General features: G+C 36.7%; 2 protein-coding genes across 5 annotated transcripts in view; both read right to left on the bottom strand.

Annotated features, from left to right (window-relative positions):
• The window catches only part of LOC122346396 (gamma-aminobutyric acid receptor subunit gamma-3), a 91,950-nt gene extending 82,608 nt beyond the window's left edge, over window positions 1-9,342 (bottom strand). Inside the window, exons 1-3 of one of the 2 annotated variants that reach the window (XM_043240994.1) lie at window positions 8,599-9,342; window positions 8,350-8,456; window positions 6,385-6,533 (exon numbers count right to left, since the gene is read on the bottom strand). In XM_043240994.1, the coding sequence (XP_043096929.1) occupies window positions 6,385-6,533; window positions 8,350-8,402 (202 nt within the window). In that variant the 5' untranslated portion in view covers window positions 8,403-8,456; window positions 8,599-9,342. Of the gene's footprint in view, window positions 1-6,384; window positions 6,534-8,349 lie in introns of both variants that reach the window. The other variant, XM_043240993.1, reaches the window with a different exon arrangement.
• A 2,339-nt stretch (window positions 9,343-11,681) lies between these two features.
• gabra5 (gamma-aminobutyric acid type A receptor subunit alpha5) overlaps window positions 11,682-19,020 on the bottom strand; it is a 30,748-nt gene continuing 23,409 nt past the window's right edge. For all 3 annotated transcript variants that reach the window (XM_043242319.1, XM_043242320.1, XM_043242318.1), the window contains exons 10-11: window positions 15,696-15,907; window positions 11,682-13,690 (exon numbers count right to left, since the gene is read on the bottom strand). In XM_043242319.1, coding sequence (XP_043098254.1) covers window positions 13,397-13,690; window positions 15,696-15,907 — 506 coding nt within the window. In that variant the 3' untranslated portion in view covers window positions 11,682-13,396. The remainder of the gene's footprint in view (window positions 13,691-15,695; window positions 15,908-19,020) is intronic.

Here is a 19,020-nt window from a genome sequence, read left to right on the forward strand (position 1 = left end):
ATATTTTTAGTTTACCCAGGTTCAAATTCAGTCAGCTCTTTGGCAAACATGTCACATAGATGTACTAAGTAGTGCACAGTGGCAGAATGACATATCTGTACTTGTGCCAGGACTACAGTGGATAAATGACTGTTGTTGACACACACACACACACACACACACACACACACACACACACACACACACACACATATATATATGCCTTGACTTCAATGGGCACTTTAAAAAAGAAAAGAAAAAATATGAGGGAAAAACAGAGAAAAGAAGGTGAGGAAGCCATTTGTGCACAGTGCTTGTGCCTGTGAGAATCAACTCTTTTTTGCTGCTACTTTTGCACCTTCATTCTGGCACAAGAACACAAGCTCTAGTATTTTTTTATGTTCAGTGGCTGATGATAAAACAGAAGTTGCTTTCGCTGATGGCAAAAAGGGCTTAAAGGTGAAGGCTGATGCTTTACACAAGTCAGCTTTATACACTCTGCATACACACACGCACTCAAATTTTCCCACACTGGCACTCTTTTGCCTGAAGGCTTGTGTACAGTACCTCTCTCTATACTCTCTCTCTCTTCCTCCCTCCCACATTCGATCTCTTTGTTTCTGGCCCATTACTTCTTTCTCACCTCACACTGTCTCTCCGCTGTGATAAAAATCACAACATAGTAATGACCAGACTGCCCCAACCCCACACACACACACACACACACACACACTTTCCCACACCACCCCCACCACGCCCCCCAGCTTTCTCCATTTCTCTGCTGCATAGATGAATCTGGGCTAACACAAACTAGCACTTTATAATGAGTGTTCCTCCAGGGGGCTGGTCAGGGGGCTTATCCAAAGTGAAGCGATTCTTTTTCCCTCTATTTATGCAGCAGACGGAGCAGATTGCTCTAGAACGTCTGCCACTCGCCATACGCCATCCGCCTTATGAAGGAAACTCGCATGGATGGCCCAGGATCGGCTTCCTGAATTCCAATGCGCATGTGTCACATGCGTTTAATGTCCCTAAACCCTCTTATCCAGTCTTTCCTCTACCCTGGTAATGATGTCGCCCGGCTGAGCGAGGCTCAATGCACATGAAGAAGAAGAGAAGAGGGAGGCTGACCCACTTTGAAGGGTTTCCCCTACAGCTCAGCCTAAAAGAGAGCTGACACAATTGGGCCACTGTGACACTGCTACTGCTGCGACAGTTGTGGTGTCAATACCAAAAGTGCACACACACGTCGCGCGCATGCACACTCCCAGAGATCCATACAGACATCTCATTTAAAGGGACAGTTTAACAAAAAAAAAAAAGGATATATTGATAAATGTATCACGGACATGCACACTCCCAGAGATCCATACTGGCATCTCATTTAAAGGGACAGTTTGCCAAAAAAAAAAAAAAAAAGATATATTGACAAATATGTCACACATGCACACTCCTAGAAATCCATACTGACATCTCATTTAAAGAGACAGTTTACCAAAAAATATATATATATATATATATATATATATATATATATATATTGACATTTGATAGTTTTTATAATTTGTAAATATCAAACGAAAGAAAAGTTTATTAGCCTAAGACTTACGACGCGCTATGTATAGTCTTCTAAAGGTATACCATGGCTTTGATAAAGAAACAAAATGCAGCTTAAATACCAAAACAAACTGCTATTACTCTTCAGTCATCTACTGAGTTTGTATTTGTGAATGAAACACGCAGATATGAACGAACAGGCAAAACACCTGTCAATTGTGAGATTTGCTGTAGGGCTTTTTGGATTTTCATGAATGTTTTTCAGACTAGTAGAAAGAAAACATCTAAAACACTTTTTTTAAGTGTTTCTACTATCCGTTTGTGTCTGTAAATTTTAGTAACAATATGCAAATAAAGGGAGTTTTCTAAAAACATATATAATTTGTTCACATGTAATTTAACTTGTTTTATACAACAAATGAAAAAAAATATAAAAAGACTGTTAAAAAGAGATATCCAAAATCCACTCTGCAAAACCTTTGAGTCTAATATCTCAAAATTAAAACAAATTGAACTTGGCTTCATTCAATCAATGTTAAGAGTTTTGTTGTAGAAATAAATGCAAATTTATGCATATTTAGTTAGAAAACATTTGCATATTTAAACGTTTCAGAAAACACAAAATACAAAACAGTTTGTAATTCTAATCAGCTGGATAAGTATTAGTTATATTTTTACACAGTTCATCTGGGGTGTCTCACCTTAAGATATAAGTGAATAAAGACTTGCATTTGTAAAAATGTTAGGTCTGGTCCGAATAGAAAGCTAATATTATACTTGAGAGAATCTAAAATATAGCATAGAAGTGGTACTGTCAACTTTAATGGTGCTTAATGGAGCTACTTGTAGTTTCACCATAAATACATTTTTTTAAATACATTTTATGCAAAAGCGAAACTTTATTGAAATGTACTTTGGGGATCCCAGAAAGTTTTTTCTATGGCATCAGTGTGATAACTCCCTATTGGACCCTTTATTTGTAAGTGCTTTTAAAGCATATGTTTGACCAATCGAATGATTACAAGCTAGACAAATATATAGACAAAAATAAATATGAACAGACTTTTTATTTTTGGGTGAACTATTCTTTTAATCTGATCAAATCTTATCAAGCCCTCCCAGAGAGTATACCTATTTATTACAAACTAAATGAGACGCTATACTGCATGTCAAAAAACACATCTAATTAGCCTGTTTAATATGCATCCGTCTTGTCCAAAACATGTCAATGTGATTTACAGTCTATTACTGTTGAATTCCTTGCCCCCCTCTCTAATTGCACCCGCATATTAGCTTTAATGCGCCGGTCGTTTTCATGCTTTTAGAATGCAGCAGACTAAGAGCAGTAGCCATGTGACCCTTTTAAAAGACAACCTTGTAACTAGCTGATTGAGCTTAGCACAGAAGGCACCTTGAACGCTGGCCAACAAAAGAAACAAAACCATCAAATGAATGCTGAAGAGGGAAGAGTGCTATCTGAAGCTAATTCCTAGAAGTCAGCGAATCACTGGTCAAATCGCTGGCAAAAATGGACCCTAATGAGAAAACAAAGCTGATAAAAACAAGCTCGAAGCAACAGGTCCTTTGCACACAACTTGCAGCCTTCTAGATAATGCACTTGCACAGATGCACTGCCATCCGTTGACAAGCTCCATAAAACACTGCCGTGTTTGAGACTGATGTTATTGTACTATTAATCAAAGGCATTCAGGATAATGCACCAACGCCATAATCAAATCTTTGTGGATGAGTTCGAGGACAACATCATGGAGATTCAGGAAATTGGCAGTGGCAAAGGTTTACAGAAGCTCCTCTTATCGTAACAGGCATAATAAGAATAGAATAGAAAAATAACCTGAGAGTGCTTTGAACAACCTCTGTAAAAAGTCAGTAAAATGCTATATTATGACAATAACAATATGCAGTACGTCTGGTTTCAGTAGAAAGGGATTCAGAAAATAAACAGTAAAGGATTCTTTAATGTAACAGCAGAGCTCTTGATTTGGGTCTTTGTTCTGTAATCTTCCTATTGGGCAACTGCAGTAGGTATGAACATTTCATAGTTAATATATTTCACAATAGTATTTTGCCACACATTTGTTCTTATAGAGGACAAACGGGAAAGCGAGTTATGTGTTTCTGCAATAAAATCATCTTCAGGGATATTCCATAGTGAAAACACAATCAATATATTTTTCTCAGCGAGGAAGGTATATTGAACAAACTTGTGATTTATGTCCAAATGAAAGAATGACTGTACAAAGAAAATTATTTGTATGCTAATATCAGGCTTAATTTGCGTCCAACAAGAACCTGGAAAAAATTTCATCTAGTGTTGATGTATGTAATAAACAATATCATAAAGAGATCTAACAGCCTATCACAGAGCAAAAATTAATGCAACAGCTAGTCATTCTGTGTCAGTAATAAGTCTGCATGTTCTGCATGAATGCGTGGAGTAATTTTGTCCACCACACAAACTCAAACACCTGTGACGCTAATAGTGTTTTCAGCATCTGATATCTCGAAGACATAGGGAAATGTTAACTTCACTTTGAGAAAAACTACCATTGAATGCACAATGAAATTCAAAGATCTTCACAAAATAATAATAATAACAATAATTTTCAGGAATATCATGTGACCAAGATATTTTGAAACCATGTTTAAATTTGTACAATTTGACAGAAAGCATCTTATTTGACAAAAGAATATATAATTAAATAAGTAAAGTAAAGTGTTGTTGTAAATTAATTTAATTCAATTGTTAAAGTTTTAATTTTATTAGATTAGGCACCATTTTGATGATAAATTTGTTTTGAATTATACAATTTAAAAAACTTAAAAATTACTGTAACTATAAAATAAAACAAATCAAATCAAATGGATTTTTTGGGTCCCTAAACTAAAATTATAGCTTACTTTGTTGAGTTTAATTGTGTTTACATTCATTCTCATGGTCTAACAAACATGTGGAAATCATTACTTTCGAAAAAAAAAAAAATTGTTAAATAATTTTTTGGCCAACCACCTAGCTGTATTTCAAGATACCAGACGGTCTTAGGTTGTTTGTTTTTAATCCATCATGAATCATATGTATTTGCGCTATTTGCAGCAAAGCAATCATACCTGCTGATTCAATACACACAACCCATCATGAACAGAAAAACACAACACAACAGAGAGCCTTAATACAGAAATGCTAGCAGATAAATAATTATGGGGAAAAGAGGATTCTATTATCTGCTGTCTATTCTTGTACTTCATAACAACTTGCATGTAAAAACGGTTCAAGAGCTATTTATTTTTTTCTAGCTATGAATTCTGCAAAAGTGAAAAAACAAGGAAATCATATTTCTGACTCACAACAGTCTGAAGTGGTAGTAAAGCAAAAAAAAGAGAGAGAACTAACAAACGAAAGTGTGTGTGTGTGTGTGTGTGTGTAAAAGAGAGAGAGTGAGAGTGAGAGGGAGAGGGAGTTGAAACAGGAGGTTCAGTTGTAGGAAGTATATTAGAAACCCCTTTCATTGACCCACTCTGCACTTGATGTGACAGATCTGAGACGTGTCCACCGTCTCCATTCCCGAGTTTCTGGGGACTTCACTGGAATCTTTCTACTTCCTTAAGTGTGTCTCATGTAGCTGTCTTCATACATAGTATCGCTGCCATTCAGTGGCATTCTTGATTATATAGCAGTACAGTTCTCTCCAGACAGACTGAGCTACAAAAGTGAAAAACAAAAGCTATTTCACGGCAAGGTGGCTCTGAGGCAATATGCTTGATTTGTGTGGGTTGTTGTAGGTGTGGTGTGTGTGTGTAAGAGAGCACATAAACGTGGTCTTCCTCTTAGAAATCAGACATGAGTATAAGAAATATAATTTGGAGACTGTCATCCATCACACATTGAGGTTGTTCTTCTCATTGAAAGGAAACAAAAGACATGTAGAAATGGTGAGATTTTTGCAGAGATAGGCTTTCTAAAACGCTTTGAATCCAATAAGATGTAATATATCACAACAATGCCACAAAACCAATAACAGACCTGACAGAAGTGTCAAGAGCGGTTGTGATGTTCTGCGGTGACATCTCAGATCAAGTACAAAATGCTCTGCTTGAATTGCAGATTGTGATTTCCTCTCATGGCACTCTATTTAGTTGCATTTACTAGAAAATAGCATCAATCTCAACCCTGAGATATGCTGAGAAATGAAAATTTCATGTTATTCTGACGGAACGCCTGAAATTTCCTGACGGATCCATGGATCCTGCCCTCAGAAGAGGCGCTCTTTAAGCTAATATCACTCTTCAAACACGTGAAAATAAGCAAATTTGTGAGATTACGTGCAAAAGTGGATTGCAGTGCAGTCCATTAGACTATTAAGAGCACTGTGTTGTTAGAAAAAAGAAAAAAGTAGGGAAAAAACATGAAATGCCTGTATAAATAAGTAGAAAATCATAGGAAAATATTCCACTGCTCCAGGAATTCAATTACTTAATGCAAAACCATAAACCTGCAGTCTAGTTGCTGCTAACTCTCAGTGTCTCTCAAACAGTGAATACATTTGACATTTTTATTCTTCATAGTATAAGGAAAATTGTGTCGCTTAGTGTAATTTGCAGGTCTAGACTCTACCACAGTGTGAAGCTAATGCACTCCACCCGTTTACAAAAACATGAATTGTTGGGGTAAACACAGCAGTTGGGCATTTTATGTATATGACACAGATTTGTAAATGTAGCTCCAAGATGAGTAAGGCTGAATGCAGTAAAGCTGAATGGATTTCAGCACCATGGACAGCTCAATGCGGCTCCACGGTCTTCAATGACAGTATTTAGAAAACCACTTACCTCCAATATCTGGCCGCAGCTTTTTGTCATACTCCTTTAGTAAGTTGTTTAGTATTTGCGTTGCGTCTGTCTCGTGGGTTTTGGGGGCCAACATTTGATTCACAGTAACATCGTCGTACTCATCATCCTCAGAAGCGACTGTTTGAGAACTGAAGAAATAAAAGAAAATGTATTCCACAGGTCACGGATGAGGTCTATTTCTGTGTCTCGTCTTGTCAATAATCAATCGTTTTGAAGACAACAATGAATACATTTATGTCAGAATTGAATAGTTACAGCAATGTGGAGTAGCAGAAACGTATTAGTTTAAAGCATCCTTTCTAAATACAAGTATTAATTTCTATAATTTATTTCCTTCCACCAAAAAATTAATAAATTATACTGACTCCAAGCTTTTGAATTTTATAGTCTGTAATGTTACAAAAGCACAATAAAGCCAATAAAGAAATAGAAACCGTTTCACAGTTACACCGGGAACTAAGCAGAACTTCAGTCACAAGTACAGTAAGTTATACTTATTCTGTACAGCATGTTTACCAAAAGCATCATTATCCAGGTAGCAGGTAAAAATGTTCAAACATTAGTTTCTGATCAGACATAAATCCATTACACGCAGTTTAATACGAATATTTATTTTTTCCCCCCACATTTTAGTAGATATTTTAGTATAGATATTTAGTATAATATTTTGATTACTGCAAAACCATTGTACGCTACATCCATCCCACTTGAGACACATGCATTTACAAGGTATAACTTCCTGTAGGCCTACTTTGACGAGCTTAAGTAATTAATTTTAACAGAGAGACAATACATTCTTCATTATAAAGGCATTTAACATGGAAAGAAACAATCCTGCAAAAATAAATAAATACATACATGCATACATAGATGGGCCGATAATTCTTATAGTAATTTGTATTGCTATAAAAATCATAATGCATATAAAGATTATACTAAGTTACCATTTTCTTAGTAGAGATAAATAAAAAGATGGAATAAGATATAGATGTAGAATCAAAAATAATGATCAGTTCTAAACATCAGTTATCTGACACTTAAATATTAAAATAATAGCAGTTTGACCTCTACAGATAATAAATGAATTATTATATATCATTAATAAATAACAATAAATAAAAAAATAATAAAAATATATGTAACGTTAACATGACGTTTGAGTAAGGATGTACTAATGAGTGGCTCTCTCTTCCATCAACAAGGACAGATTTGCATCTAATCCATTAGCCTTGTCTGTTCACCAAGACATGTTCACATATTGCGTGCGTGTGTGTGTGAACGAATGAACGAATGAACGAATGAATGCAAAGAATGATGCACATCTCTCGCAGATCATTCGTTACAAGTTGAAATTCTTCCCAGAGCACATTTATCTTCTATAATTGAATGTAAAACAACTTTAAGCAGCTCGACACAAAATAGCGTCGTTTTCACGTTTTCCAGTATTTCCACCCTGATTTCTGGCTAGGAAGGCAAACTTTCGGGCACACTTAGTTCAGCGCCTTCGGAACTGACAGCTCCTGTAACGACGCGCGCGTGGCGTTATCTCCACCGTGAAATAACATAGACTACGACGTTAGTTAAGATCAATTCAATGGCGCGATTTGTAAAACCCAGACAATCTCGCAGATGACACCTACACAGATTGCGTGCTGAAGATACAATACAGATCTAAGTCTTATACGACTGCGCTGCGATAAAAAAAAAAAAACAACAACTACCAATGCAAAGATTGAAATAAGGTACATAAAGTCCTTTGAACTTCTTAAATAGCACAGCTATTCTTAAAGTTAGGCGGTCAGTGCGTGCAATACATAATCCTTGCCAGATTGGTGATATAGTATGTGGCATCAAGCTAGACTGTGCATAAGAACACTGCAAACACAATTAGCCTTATGAACAATTAACTGATGCCGAGACAAAGAGGCTAGCAAAGTCACTTACCACGCGCGAAACACTGACAGAAGTAAGAAGTAGAAGAACAATTTGGTGGACATGTTTTAGGTGAGATTGACTCCGTGTTGAATGTGGCACACTGCACGGAGACTCTTCTAAGAAGGAAAAAAAAGTGACACAGCTGCAGCCTTTTCTTCCAGGCTCAGTTAAAACAGATGCGAGTAGTATTCGAGGTTATAGTCCAACGGGAACGGTAAGACCTCCTCGGCTAGTGTCCGGTGCTTAAAGTTCACTTACATTGGCAATTAAGGGGATCAAATAATAGAAGAGCCCCTCCTGCTCCTTGAAGTTGCGCTGCTTTCGATTGCACCACCAGATACACATACTGACGTTCACGCAGAGGCAGAGCGCAAACTTCCAAAGTGGACACCTTCAAACCCCTAACGCATCCGCTAGTTTCTGCAAATTACGTCATAAAAAAAACAAAGTCTGCCTTCCCAGACGCTTCGGCGGAACTTGAGGTCCTCTTCGGGTACGGCGTCAGAACGCTTCGAGGAGAGACGTTAAAAAGCGGCTGTTTACAGTATCGCTATCAGCTAGGTAAATTACCGCGCGGACTGCGTTCGAAATGGAAATTGGCGCGTAATTGCCGTAATTACTTTGCACGTGCATCGATCGCAGCGCGATTAACCCGATAATAGAGCAAGATTGAGGGTGAAGAAAATGTCATCAACCAATTTGGAGTCGAATAAATTACTACAGGGTATTATGCAGTGCATCGCGCTGTGATGTTTCTGGCATAGCCTAAATATAGAGGCAAATGCATTTTTTTCTTCTGTAAGTTACTTTGCCGTTTGCCGTATGATTGCCGGTGAAATGGCATTCGTCATTCTTTACTTCTTTGTTTTAGTACCTGAGACGGATATATATATATAACTCCCGCTGCTAATTTAACATTTAAAGCTAGAGAAACGTCTATCCATACGTTGTCCTCGCATTGTTGTGTCTGTATGTGAGCAGGTGCACACATATGCAGTATAATATTTGAGAGACAGCGCCGACATTTATCACCACAGGCAGCTCCCAGTCGCCCACGCACTTTGGAAAAAAAAAAAAAAACACAAGCCCCTTTCTCTCTGAGATTTCTTCCTCTGACTTCTCTCTAGAAGGTTCAGTATCTGTGCTACTCTAAACACGCCAAAGGCAAGTCTAGTTTTGAATATATTTTGAGTAGTAGTTATTTGGCGAAATTTAGATTTAAAAAAAAAAAACAGAATAATAAAATAAATAAATAACTAGTTCTAATGAGTGTTTCGATCATTTTAGTATCATTCAGTGTAATTTAGAAAATGGCCATTGTTTCAAACATTTTTCCCTGTGCACTCCCTCGTCTGCCATTGGTCAGACAAACAGATAGTCCCGCCCCAACCGCACGCTATTGGGTGAATCTTCGACGTGCTTTGTCGGGAGCGAACGCTCGGTAACCACACACTGCATCAGTGGCTACATTTTTAGGAAAAGTCCTTACTTCCTTATCTACGAACATAGGATAAAGTATGTTAACAATGACACACTTCAGTTTTAATAACACATAAACCTACATGTCGACCCACTTTGCTTTGTTTCCAAGTTATTATGACGATATGGTGTCTCCCTTTTTTGGGTTAGTGAGAGCATGAACTCAGCCTGTTCAGAAGCATGATAGACTATCCTCTTGTGGCTGATTACAGAAATGCAGATAGGAAGTGCGGCAGAGATTAAACCATAGTATACTGAACCAAACACAATTGAAGAATAAAAAAAAGGAGCTTGGCTAACCACGGAGTAAAAGATGTGACAAGGAAACTGTCAGCAGCTGTCAAATATTTGAACTCACTAAAATTAAAAACAACTTTTGATGTACAAAGTGGTGCCAAACCCTTCAGAGAAAAAAATGCTCTTTTAAGACCACTTTGAATTTAAGCAAATCAAGTTGAAACACACACACAAAGGAAAATGAATAGAATCAAGTAAAAAAAAATAAAAAGAGCGGATGAAAACAAAGACATTCTGAATAATAATGATACAATTATTACGATGTACAAGTGTTTTGAATACTATGCTTTTAAAGCGTTGTCAATTTCGACATCTCTATGCCTAAATTGCGAATGATCAACGGGTTATCTGTCAACAAGCACGCCGCTATCGCTTTAAATGGTTAGCTCCATCTTTGCACAATATTTTACATCAAAATAGTGACATAACCAAAATACGAAAATGCATTTTCACCCTTAGAAGATGCAATCTATGGCTTTTCTCAATAATACAATGAAAACAACTTGGGAGTCTTTTATGATACAGACGTAAATCTGTAATGACATATCTGAGCGACAGCTTCTCAACTGTACACTAGTGGAATTCCGGTCCGGCACCAGGAATAGGATTCCAAGCTCTCACTCCACCACTCATGGGATTAAAGGTTTAAGGTCCATTGGCATGCTGTGTATTATTGTGTGAGAGATGAGTTTAGTATATTGGAGTGGTTTACACTTGCCTTACATGTATAAAAATGAAGTAAAGGCTTTCTTTAAACCCACGACAAGAGCATGACATGTCAAATAAATGTCAGTGTGACTCTAAAACAAAATAACAATATACTTTAACATTCATAAAGCATACCTAATAACATATATGCAAATACTTCAATATCTAATTTGTATATTCTATGCCATGAACTAAACACAGCCGCAAGTTTCCAGCAATATGCTAGCATATAATAACGCACATAATGCAGAAATGCAAACACTTGATGCCACTGGTGCTAGTTTAATTCAATACCATGTATAGGAGCACTGGTAGGAAAAGCAACTTAAGTGAAGCTAAATCCTTCGCAAACAGATGTGGGCCAGATGTTGCTGGCACACAGGACCAGAGGAAGGATTCCGTATCCTCCCTGCTCCAGGAACTCTGGTCTTGATGTGTGCATGCGTGTGTGTTTTGTATAATCCCAGGAGTAATCCCAGGAAGAATCCTTCTTCCACAGTTACAGTGGCTTCTGCAGCAGCCATTCCATTAGGACAATATCATACTAAGCTTCATGTGCATGTCTTATAGCCATGAGCCTGTGAAGAGCAGCCATGAACCCAATAAATATAAAACCCCTGCAATCCCGTGGCACATGGTCCAGCATTAACCAAAGCAAGCCAACTTATATACTATTTTTTATGTAATTTTTTTTTCTTTTTTGTTGATCATCATTCCTGGCTATAACATTCTAGGTCAGTTTAGTTGTAAAGATGTGAAAGTAAGAGACATATGTGAACCTGGACCACAAAACCAGTCACAAGTGTTGGTCCAGGGTGGCATATTTTGAGAAATTCAAACAGAAGCAATCACAGAAGTTGGTCAAGAAACATATCAGGCAGAATTTATTGCTTCAGACATGTATGCTTTGAGGAACATCTGTACATTTCTGGAAACATCCATTGTTGTAAAAGGGCACATTACTGACTCACTTGAATACTTTTAATGATTCATTTTCCTATAGGCCTGAGTGGCGTACAGAGGAGCTTAATGGCTCTCATAGTTGGCCTCTTAATGAGCTACACATCACCCGTGGGGTCACTTACTTCTTTGTGCCTTCTCACTTTCATGTAACAAGTTCAGAATAGAATGATTACAGGATAAAACCCAAATCTTTCCGAGTCACACTTTCTCACTAACAAGGTCATTGTTCGCTCCTCCATTTCATTCCCCAAATAAGCAGCCATGCGTTTCGGTTGAAGGCCAGAGATGGCAATATGGTGTGACATTTCAGTTTCAACAAGATCCATTTTAACATGCTTGACAACAGCAGGTTGCTCCTTTCTGCTCTGCACCTGACCTTCTTTCTCTCTCTTTTAGAATCAGAAAAATGTATGAATTATTCAATGTAAATGTTTCTCTCATTTTGTTTTCAGACCTTTTTACCTGATCATTTCACATTAGTCTACATGGTAGCGCAAAGAAAATATCACTAGGTGTCAACATTTAAGGCTTTTGCTGACTCGTTCCAACCTCAAAACCCACTGACCAAGTTACAACACAGAGAAAAGTAAGAAAGCGGCTTTCGCGTAAACAGCATGAAAAAGCCAAGTTAAAAACTACTGAGTGTAAAAGATATGCCACATTCTGTCAAAGCCTACAATATTTCACAATACAATCTGCGTTTTCACCATCGTTCATGTCGCTTTGGCTGCACATTAGAGTAGCGTATCAGAATCATTTTCAGCTCTTCCTCACTGACGTTAAGCCGCATCTACATTAAAAGCAAAGCATACACAAGCTATGTACAAATGATTCAAAAGTCTTAGCTGCAACCCGACCTTGTTCACCTCGCAGGATATCTTGGTCTAAAGTGTGAAAAGCTGCCTAAGGTGCACAATTCTATTTAGCTACTTCAAAAAAGCTTAGAAAATAATGACAAACGAAAATAATCAGTAATTGCGGGACATTCCCTAGCACTCGTATGAAGTAGTCCCTCCGAAGGCAACATTTTTAGCACGGCTAAAAACTTAGCATAGCATCTGTCTGCCTTTTATCACTGATGCTAAAGCTATTAAACAAAAAAGAGAAGCCTCAAGTCCATTAATAAAAGAAAGGTTTCATTATAAGCAATTACCCATTGCAACATAGTAGAAAATGTTTTTTGCATAGCATTTGGCCTTGCTGTACTTCTTTTCACAAATCTTTTTTATATACTGTGATAAATGTTGATGCCAAATGCGTTCATTTTTGTTCACGTCCCTTGGAAACTTCATGACTGAAATGGACGGTTGTGTGGCGCTCAATTCATTGAAAGATGAATGCGATAACCAGTGGAAACCGGGGAAATATAAAGTAGGAAGTCAAGGCAGATATGGCAATTATATTCCCATAGAGCTTTGAATCTATCATGCAATTTATGATATCAAGAGGAAACTTCAACAGGAGCGCTCCTCTTATAGATTAGCGAAGTGAGAGGTGCAGTAAATAAGTGCTCGGCATTGTTTTTTTGCAGGGTCAGCTTGTCGTTGAATATTGAAGTGGAGAAGAAAAAAGAGGTTGTGCGGGGAATGTCGTGATGGTGTCTGGGATTTTAAACAGCTCCTTTAATAACCGGTTCCCTGTTGAGGTATGTGGCCCAGTAGACCAAGTTGAAAGTCCCAAAGAGGACCGGGAACACTATCCGGGACATCTTGTCAATTTTGCTGACGCTGTTGTAGGTCTTTTTGGGGTCCATTGCAGGTTTGGACTCAGCGCTTTTCAACTGGACAGTGGTGCTGTTGGAGATGGTTGAGATAGCAGCATCCTTCGTGATGTTGGGGGTGAAGTTAACTCCAGACGAACAGGCATTGTTGGGCTTTTTGGAGAGTGCCAGTGGGTCTTTTTTCTGTGGGTGAGAAAGGTGAAGACATTGTTACAGTCAGAAGATTTTAAACAATGTTGTCAATGTAAGAACAAAGCTGCCAACTATCTGCTCAGAGCAAGCCCAGATAATGAACCAGTTTGAAGGTCGTGACCTTCTAATTAAAGGTGAAATACAGTCATGGTTAACAGAGATCTGAGTCTGAACATTAAACAATGGCCTCTGCAGGGCCAGCAGAAGAGATTAATTAATAAGGCGACCGTATAATAATGAAGCGGTCGAGACTGTGAGCGAATTGAACTTGACTCACTTAATGGTATGTGCAAGTGACTTTGAGGCGCTTTTCCAAGTGAAATATCATTTAGTCCATTACAGTTACGCATCTTTTTCATCTTGTTCATCTGTAAAAGTTATACTGCATTCAAGGACATTTCTCAACAATCAGTATGATTACTTTAGATAGAAAAGAAAATAAGCAGCAGTTATAGCTCTGAAATCCTGCTGTATTGCTTTTATGTTCCAGTACTTTCAGGTGGGCAGAGGTAATCTGTCATCATGCCAGATTGTGGGGGTGGCGGACAAAAGGTAGTGAGTTGCTTCTAGCCACCCCATTTTTCCACAGTTCATCTTTGCTTAAAAGAATAGAGCTTTTGGGTATAAAATGGGGTGAAAATGCACCATTAAAATAGTCCATAAACGCCTGTGTGCTGTATTACATGTCTTATCATTGAATAACGTAATTGCTGTAAAGATTTCAGAACACTTTTATGATACTTTTTGAAGACGCATGCACACATATACTCACATTTGTATTTTTAACCTTTTACTCATCAAGGAATTCTGAAATGTAAGTCTTTTTGGTAATTGGCTTTAGAATAGGTAACATTTTTCCCTCAGTAAATTCTTATTCTTAAAAAAGCTTATTAATAATTAGTAAGGTGGTTGTTAAGTTTAGGGATGTAGAGTAATGTAGAATAAGACATTAATATGGGCTCAATTATCACTAATGAATGGCTAATATTCAAGTAATATGCATACTAATAAGCAACTAATAGGTGTATCCGTAAAATAAAGTGTTGCTGAATTTTTATGTAGAATTAAAATTTTTAAAAGATCATGTGACACTGAAGGCTATAAATTACAAATTACTGAAGGAATAAATTACATTTTAAAGTATATTCCAATAAAATAAGTTATTTTAAATTATACTCATTTTTCACAATATTACTGTTTTAACTGTGTTTTTCTTGGTGAGCAAAAACATTTAAAAAAACGTACCGACCCCAAACCTTTGAATAGCAGTGTGTGTACGTACATAATGAACAGTATTTTGTATACATCGCTTCCTGCTCTTTCTTAAAAAAGGGCCCCATATTAGGGGCTCAGGGTTTTTCAAAGACTCCTCAGCAGGAGAGGAGGTAAGTTGCCGTTTGATAAAAAAAGTAAGGGTGACATTTAAGAAAGCTGTGCTGGAGGTCCAGATCTGACCTTCAGAGGTCTGACTGCAGAGCCTTTACTAACAAACTCAGCGCAGTGACATGTGCACTGACCGTTCTTTGAATTCTGTTTGTCCACTGCGAATGAAAAATTACCACCTGGGTGAAAATAGATCTTGCATAAGGAGAAACCTGGCATTTACATGCACATCAAACAAGCAGCTCTCAGAAATCTCAATGAAGTGGCTGGTCTGAAGGGCATTCTGGGTAAAGGCTAAATATTCATCCTGTAGAATTTCAAAATGTGACATCCATCAGCAGCTAACACAAATACAGCTCATCTAATAAAGCAGTTGACATTTGAGTTAGTGTCACCATTTGAAATGTTGTGACTGAGCACTCTCAAGCTGTTCGGGTGTCTCAAAACAATTAGAAAAGGCATATTATATAACCGTAATGTATTGTAACCTTCGCGTCAAACAGAACTGAAGTGTCATGTTATGCAACTGCACTCAACAAAGACTCTTTCTGAGGTTTTCTAAAAGAGCTGAACATCACATACTGTATGCACAAACGTGTGAAAACATACTAACTTTAGGCTGCTGAGCCTCCAAGGCCTTCTTTCCATCCCAAGCCCAGCTGCGTTTGGTGAAGTAGTTGACTGTTGCGAACTCGATAAGCGCGGAGAACACAAAGGCATAGCAAACAGCGATAAACCAATCCATTGCAGTGGCATATGCTACTTTGGGAAGAGAATTGCGGGCGCTGATGCTGAGGGTGGTCATGGTCAACACTGTGGTCACACCTGAGGAGAACCAAACACATAGATTTAGGATATTATGAAATAATAAGGGCTGTCTAAAGCTGGTCTCTCGTGCTCACCAAGGCTGCATCTATTTGACTAAGAATACAGTAAAAATTGTGAATACTTGTATTTTTCCACAAATTTTTCAAAAGTCAGAGTAAAGGCAGTTATAATTTGTGCTGTCAAAAGATTTATCGCAATTAATCAAATCCAATTTAAAAGTTTTTATTTCACATAATATGTGTTTGTTGTGTATATTATGCATATATAAAAACATAATAATAATATAATTTAATATTAAAAATTCTTAAATATACACATGCATGTGTGTATTTATATAAACGCATAATAAATATGTGCAGTACACACGCAAATATTCCGTGAACTTTTTTATACAAAAGTGATTAATCGCAATTAATCATTTGACTACACTAGTTATAAAGTAAAAAAAAAAATTGAGTAAATACTCTATTGAACATTCTATTCATCAAAGAATCCTGAAAAATGGTTTCCACAAAAAATATGAAGCAGCAAAAACAAAGCAAAAACACAAATAAAAAGTAATAATAATTGAGCACCAAATTAGCATATTACAATGATTTCTGAAGGATCACGCAAAAATGAAAGCTAAAAAAATCTGCTTTGCCATTAAAGAAGTAAATAACTTTTTAAAATAGAAATTAAGCATTTATAGTAAATTATATTATGTGAAAATATTGTTGTCACTGTATTTTTTGATCAAATAAATGTGTGAGATACTTAATTCAGAAACATTAAAATATAATTATTCCAAATAATATACCAAAACTTTTGATGGGCAGTGTAAATGTTATTAGACATATTAGATATTATAGTATACATCCTTAAAGTTTGTGTTTTTGAAAAACACCATAAATCTAACAAGCTTAATTAACAAAATACATTTTGTTAAAACATATAAGAGTTACATTTCCTCTGCAAAATATACAGGCATATAACGCTTATAATATAACATGATTAATGTGCCGAAAACAATCACAGTAATCCATCAAAAAATATTTCAGTAGCAGCAGAGTCATTTTGTGAATGCCGCTATACCAGTGAGCAGGGAAATTTTGTCTTTCATCCAACATAATTCTTTTAATATTTAAAATACTGTGCATGAATAAAATATTGCTTCATGAATCATAAACTCATCTTAACACCAAAACAAAGCATGCCAGCTGGGAATACTAACATTAAGATCATTTCATTCCCAGAAATGCAGTCTACTTTCTATCAAAGCAAAAAAAAAAACTGTATAGAAGGTAGCAGGGTCAAACACAGCAGCCCTGGAGTTCAGATATAAGAGTTTTTTTAATATCTAACATGCCGTTAGAATGACAGTATCATTATAATTCTTTATGCAAAGCGTCTGAGAATAGTCCTAGATAAGAGTCTGAGGAGAGGAGGTGTGCTGTCCCTGTCAGAGGGAGATCTGCAGATTGCCCCAGGCAGCGGTCACAGAGACTTTTAGACATAAATAGCTATGGTACTACAGTCCCTCAGGCATACGGCTCTGGGATTTCTCAGCCTTGGGCTATGCAAATAAAACACTGTCACATGAGCGATATCAGCGAGTGGGTCTTTGAGCCTCTGTTCATGGATATTTGTATATTTATGTGTGTGAGAAAACATTACGTTTTGATGTATCCTTTGTTGGCCAGTCATAGAGATGTTGTTTGCGTGGGCACATATTCCTTGTGGACTGTCTGCTCGCTTTGCTGATTATTGCCAAGATACAATGCGAGGCCCCAGAATTGAATAGGAACGGTGGTGTGAATTCAAAAACAGTCATCCGAGTGGATTAGCTCTTCATTCCTTCTGATTGCATCAGTCAATTGTGATTTCCATTTTGATGAGAATTATCGATGTACAAAGCGAAACATTAAAGGGATAGTTCTCCCAAAAATGAAAATTTGATGTTTATCTGCTTACCCCAAGGACATCCAAGATGTTGGTGACATTGTTTCTTCAGTAGAATTCAAAGAAGATTTTTAACTCAAACCTGTTGTGAAAGATTGTAGTGTATAAGAGGTCAAAAATGATATAAATACTGTTCGGGGTTTTTTTTTTGCACAGACCAATCGTTTCATGTCTTAACACCTGAGTGTATCGTCACGAGCCATAGGGTTTAATTTGGTTTCGTCTGTGTATGTTTTTTGAGCTTTGGATCGTTTGGTGCCCATTGACTTGCATTATATGACCGACAGACTACAACGGTTTCAGTTTAAAGTCATTGTTTTTGTTCTACTAAAGTAACAAAGTCAGCTACATCTTGGATGCCCTGGGGCTGGGGGTAAGCAGATAAACATCACTTTAAGTGATAAAACGAAAGGATCAACAGATAAGAAACCATACATGCTAGGTGAGTGAAAATGGAATATAAATCAAAAAAAAAAACTCCATTGCATTAAAACAGGACTGAGGGAATTAATACCTGATGGTGATGAGCAGATTTTTTCCTAATAACTGTAATACTCTTTAATAATTTTTCTCATAATCTGTAATAACTGGACAATGCTATTAACATTAGCATGATGTAGTTCTGGCATAAACCAGTAGGGGCTAATGGAGTCATGCTAAACAGTGTTGTTAATCCTACCTAAAACTATTGAAATCGTTTTCCGGGTGAGATGCACAATATTGGAATTTTGCCGACATCCAATATGCTGATACATTTTACTTATTTTGGCCTATGAGAGTACCTAAATATTGAAAAAAATATATATTTTTCACTTTTCAAACAGATGCAGTGGTAACCTTTACATTTCATAATATCAGCATCATTTTTTTACATTGGGCTGATGCTGATGTTTGCATTTTAAGCCTTTATTTTAATAAGCTGACATAAAATAATATACAAAAATTAGGCTTTACTAAAAATGTAAAAAAATAATTATACTTAGAATTAGAAATGTACCTTTGCCAACTAACTGAAATGTGCAGTACTAGAATTAGTCTGAAAAAATGAAATGAAAATGAAAAGTCAAAATAAAAATGTGAATATAAAATAACAATTCAAAGTAATAATAATTAATACTATACAATTTTATTTAAAACTGTGAATTACTAAAACATACAGTTTAATAAAT

This window comes from Puntigrus tetrazona, chromosome 6, assembly GCF_018831695.1.
Source record: "Puntigrus tetrazona isolate hp1 chromosome 6, ASM1883169v1, whole genome shotgun sequence".
Taxonomy (NCBI): Eukaryota; Metazoa; Chordata; class Actinopteri; order Cypriniformes; family Cyprinidae; genus Puntigrus; species Puntigrus tetrazona.